Source organism: Rhipicephalus sanguineus, chromosome 1 (assembly GCF_013339695.2).
Source record: "Rhipicephalus sanguineus isolate Rsan-2018 chromosome 1, BIME_Rsan_1.4, whole genome shotgun sequence".
NCBI lineage: Eukaryota > Metazoa > Arthropoda > Arachnida > Ixodida > Ixodidae > Rhipicephalus > Rhipicephalus sanguineus.
This window is the reverse complement of record NC_051176.1, coordinates 229,430,514-229,435,718: the sequence shown is the minus strand read 5'-3', so window position 1 is coordinate 229,435,718 and position 5,205 is coordinate 229,430,514. Positions and strand designations below refer to the sequence as shown.

At 48.2% G+C, this 5,205-nt stretch overlaps 1 protein-coding gene across 1 annotated transcript; it reads left to right on the top strand.

The window, feature by feature from the left end:
* The first annotated feature begins 870 nt into the window (after positions 1 to 870).
* On the top strand, positions 871 to 4,688 carry LOC119381817 (frequenin-1). Its single transcript, XM_037649576.2, has 2 exons — positions 871 to 1,143; positions 4,313 to 4,688. The coding sequence occupies exons 1-2, from the start codon at positions 902 to 904 to the stop codon at positions 4,686 to 4,688; spliced, it is 618 nt and encodes a 205-aa protein (XP_037505504.1). The 5' UTR covers positions 871 to 901.
* The last annotated feature ends 517 nt before the right edge of the window (positions 4,689 to 5,205 follow it).

The window sequence follows — 5,205 nt, the reverse complement described above, 5'->3', positions numbered from 1 at the left end:
AGCGCTTGCTTCGGTTGACTACTCTGAAATGCGGGCTCGACATGCCGAAATTCTCTCCTGCGCAGCGCCGCGATGAGCGCCAGCGCATGCGCGTCTCCTCCCCCTCTATCTCCTCTCCTACGCTGCCCCCCTCTCGCGCGCCTGTCAACCGCGTTCCCCGCTCGCCCTGTGAGAATTAACGGCCAGGCTAGAGGGAAGACACGACGCGCGCAGTGTTCCTCTTCGCGTTCCACGACGCGAGGTCGGTAGCATGCCCAACGAACGCCAACGGAACGCGATCGTGCAAGTGCTCCGGCTTCGCATCGCCTCATGGTCCCCATTAGCGGGAGATGGTGTAATTTTTTTTTCTTACCTTCAATTCTGGCTAGCTAAAATTTTCGCTCCGTTGAACAGGTGGCTCAAATATGACATGAGCGAAATAAGAAAGTTTTAGTTTCATCACATCCGCTGCGAAAGGTACTATGGCAGCACCTATTATTCCATTGGGGATTAAGTTTCGGTCGCGCTAAGGCCATCCCCATCAATATTTAGTTGTCATTGGGCTCTATTTCTCGAGTTTAATGGTTTGTTTTCCGCCAGGGGCAGTTTTTGGACAATCAATACCGGCTCTGTTGCACTGCAATAGTGCATTCTTTGTGCGTCGCTCAATTCGTCACTAATGTCCCGCAGTGGGCTTGGCTCTACAGAATAACGACTGAAAAATTGGCGAGTTAAATTATATTTATTGGTCACAACGCAAAAGAACACAGGCAGACCTGTCGTCTGCTCTTTTCGGCTGCCTCTGTCCTTTTGCGCTGTAAACCATGACTATTTGGAGTCATCATCACCACCACCCCCACCATCATCGCCATCATTCGTGGCGTCGGCCGGGTGTGATGCTCCGGTGGCACGCCGCCGAGCCATGGGGCTCACAAAATCCCGTTCGTGGCGCCTCCACGGCGACGAACTGATCGAGCTGGTGGAGTGCACGGGACTAAATCCAAGCATCCTACGGCGATGGCACCGCGAGTTCCTCAAGGACTTTCCCCGGGGATTCTTCACGCGGGAAGAAATGAAGCATGTATTCGGATCAATGTTTCCCGACGGCTACCCGAACGCCTTCATGGACATAATATTTAACGCTATGGACAAGCGACGAATAGGGTAAGCCGGCGCGACGGGCTTTCGGGAGGCCACGTTGTGCTGCTCAGCGGGAAGTCTGTCGGCCCCGCGTTTCAGCTAAGCGCGCGGGAGATGTGAGTTCATTCAGTTGCAGTCCTGTGGTTAAGTGCGTAATTTTTGGAAACCTTGTGAAGCAATGCTTAAGTCTCCTCGAAATTCCACTTATGCAAGGTGAAAGTGGACGCCGCTACTATGATAACTTATAAAGTGACTTATATCGTTACATGAAGCAAATACCGTTTATATTAAATAATGCGTATATAGTATGCACCTCTGAGGTTATTCAAGTTAGAGTTTGCACGTATTTGCACCCCTCTACTCAATTAATGCCTCTTGTTCATTGACTTCAAGAGAAAGAATGCATATTCACTCCACTCGCTTCACTGTATAATACCACCGAAAAAAAAGTATGGCTACCATAGGTCGGCAAAAAAATTGGAGCTCACTCAGACTCACTCCAGAAATATATCTTGCTCTGAGGGCTTACTCAGGCTCAGAATCACTAAAATTTTCCTCCACCGGACGCACTCGGACTCAGACTCACTAAACTTTTTCTCAGCCGGACTCACTCAGACTCAATCTCACCAACGTATTACTGAGCCGGACTCACTCAGACTCACTCAGACTCACGGCTTCACCTGAGTCTGAGTGAGCCTGAGTGAGTCGACTCATGAGTCCGTTGGCGTAAAATATGCTTTTTCGATCATGGTGTCAATCCTCTTTAACCCCAACATCTCTATAATCAGTGCTCAACGATACGCCTTTTGAGCTTGTACCTTCAAGTATGAGTTATCATATATCATATATCATCATTATCATATATCGGTCCAGTACGGACATTTTTTTGCGAAATACGCGACTCACACAAGATATTTCTATCAAGAACTTCCGATGAGAAAGCTTGCGGGTGGGGGGGGGGGGGGGACGTCACGGCACCCCTACCCCTAAGTCACGCCTCTAATCAATAAATATTGAGGTGGCGCATAAATGCTAGTGTGCTGAGATATGTGTAAATAGACTTGAGTGCAAACGTAAGCCGATATAAGGCTGATGGTAATGCTGAAGATGAGTAGATAGGACCATATGTCACAGGCCCGTAGCCAGAAACTTTTTTTCGGGGGTGGCCCACTTGCTGAAAGCCTTGACTATTTGAGAAAAACGCCTATTTTCATTATTTATTTTCGATAAAACACCATGTGTCATCAAAAATTCGGGGTGGGGGTGCCCAGCCCCTCGCCCCCCCCCCCCCCCCCCCCCCCCCCCCCCCCGCTGGTTACGGGCCTGATATGTCGGCAACAAAAGGTGGAGCTCACTCGGTCTCACTTAAGAAATAGATTTTGTGCTTGGGGCTCACTCGGACTCAGACTCACCAATATTTTCGTACTCAGATCCACTAAATTTTCTTCATCCGGACTCACTCGGACTCAAACTCGCCAAAATGTCGCTCACCCGGACTCACTCAGACTGAGACTCACGGCCCGGATTGAGTCTGAGTGAGTCGACTCATGAGTGAGTTTGCCGACCTATGATGGCTACTGACTTTCTCGTTACCAAGCATTATTTTAATAGTACAGTTTATGACTTGCTGGCTATGTTAATTACAATCAACATGCTCCACTAATGTTTTGCTAGTGTATCAATGCGCCGGAAACATCTTTTAGATTTGTATTGAAGCTCCTTCGCGGTTTCTCGATGGTACTGCTGGTTCAACTGCGCACCCTTGTCTGGTAAAAATGAACAATCACAATCTATATGAATGGTGATTTTGTCGTCCCCTGTGTCGAGTCCTTTCCTAGTTTCCCTGTGTCGAGTTGTGTCTCTAACATTCTGCCTCTAACAAATTCCCGATGAACCAAAATGCAACTTTAACTCGAGAAAATTATTGGAGGCAACTATTACTGGCACAGCAATATTTCTTGCCCCACTAATATGTCAGCCTAAAAGGAAAGGTCGTTGCATTTGACGGTGATGATGTAGGCATCAGCTGTAGCTGTAATGTAGCACGAAGACCATACAAGTATATAAATAAGCTTATATAAGTATATAAATAGTACTTTTACTTCTGTCCAACGTCTCCTATCGCCCCTTTTCCTCTCCAGATAAACTGAAAGTTGTTGTTAGTTTGTTTTTTTACCCGCGACAGATGTTTCCTTTTGGAAAATGTACCTTACTACACTTCTTTATTTTTATCCTGTCATGTTAGGTGAGTGTTAGTATAGCGTGTTAGCAGTTTGCTGCGAAACGAGTTTGACAACCTCCTAAGAAATGACCGAGCATCTTGGTACAAATAAAAACAGCGTATACATATTGACGCGCGCACTTCGTTAGTCGTTTGGCTACAACATTTGCGGACATTCACATTTAGCTATCAGAATAATACCTGTGACACGCGGGCACTACAAAATCTATTGAACTAAGGCACATCTACCGGAAATGCAGTCAGACGGGACGGGGCATCTTTTTTATAATACAGGCCGCTCGCGGAAATGGATGTGTTCTGCCTTTATGGTCGTAAAAGGTATAGCCTCCTGCGCAACCGATCGGCAGCAGAAAAGTTGACGAAACGCTATTTCTTACCGTTACCCCCATTTCGTCTTGCAGATAATTTTTATTGCTGCCGTACTTTCAAACGCATGCAACTGAAGCCGTCGCAGGCGTCCCGATTGTCACATCACCGTAACCGCCTCAGGCAGCTGCGCCTCTATGTTTTCCGGCCATCCAGTTTTGTCGGCACAGCGTGCTGACTCCATCGAAGCTTGCACTTGCGGACACTGACAAGCTTTGATGTTTGAAATGCCTTCTTCTTCTTCTTCTTCTTCTTCTTCTTCTTCTTCTTCTTCTGCATTAATCAGATATGCGATCTTATAGTGTTTCGTCAGTTTCAGTTCAAAGAAGCAACGCGTTCGGTTTTGCTGCGGTGCTTACTGAAAACACAATATAGTGGAGACAGCGTCGTACCATATGTCAACGACGAAACTCCTTTTCGTAACAGATCCTTCAAAGTAAAATAAAGACGTTTACTCTAGTTCGCCCGTGTGTAGGAGTATATTTCCCGAAAACTCTTCGTGTCAAAGAAGAAAGAAAGAAAAATGAAAAAACGGCAGCCGTGGCTGAAGCGCATGTATACGCCGTCTCCCCTTCTTCCCCGCAGATACGTGACGTTCCGCGACTTCGTGAAGACGATAGCAATTACGGTGAGCGGGACGGCGGACGACAAGCTCAACTGGGCGTTCGACGTGTTCGACCAGAAGGGCGACGGCTTCGTCACCCTGGACGAAATGATCAACGTGGTCGAGGCCCTGTGGCAGCTGCACGGCGAGTCGCCCGAGATGGAGGACCACAAGCTGCACTACATCCGGCGACGTACGCGCCAGATATTCCGGCGGCTGGACGTCAAGAATGATGGACGCATCAGCCGCGACCAGTTCCGTGAGGTCCTCAAGCAGGACCACTGGATCGTCAAGAACGTGCTGCACGTCTACTCGTCCGCCGTGGGCGCCTTCTCCAGGGTCGTCCAGTCCAACTGAAGCGCAGGCCACGCTTGCCGCCTCAGTGCTCGCGCCACGGGCGCTGGCCCGGGTGCGCGTTCGAGGGCTCTTATTCGCGCAGCTCGAGCGCCGATTCCGAGCCATCGCTTTGTCGGGGCATGTGCCTGACGTAACGCGGAGCATGCGTACGCCGCTATAGATTGGTCGCCCCACAAGAAAAGCGTGTGCCGAAGATTTAGAGGGAGGAGTTACTTGCAATAAGCCACCTTTATTGTGAACTTGCTCATCCACTAGCGGTATTGTTCGTAAACCCAAAATTGCTTTCTCACGTAAAGCCGACAGACATGAGATGATGAAGTCGACTGACTGAAGAATTCACTAACTAGTTCACCTGATTGAGTCCTCGTTTTTACGTCGATACAATGGAGTATGAATACTTCGTACGGTCGTCTTCCCAAAAGGACGCGCCTTTTTTTATTTTGTAGTATATTTTCATTTGCACTGCATTTATCATCCACTCTTAGTCTGATTAGTTTGGGTGATTTTTTCTGCAGTC

Bases quoted from the DNA above. Each gene is read 5' to 3' on its own strand.
- LOC119381817 (XM_037649576.2), top strand. From the start codon at position 902: ATGGGGCTCACAAAATCCCGTTCGTGGCGCCTCCACGGCGACGAACTG. The intron at 1,144-4,312 runs GTAAGCCGGCGC...TCTTCCCCGCAG, and splicing joins ATGGACAAGCGACGAATAGG to ATACGTGACGTTCCGCGACT.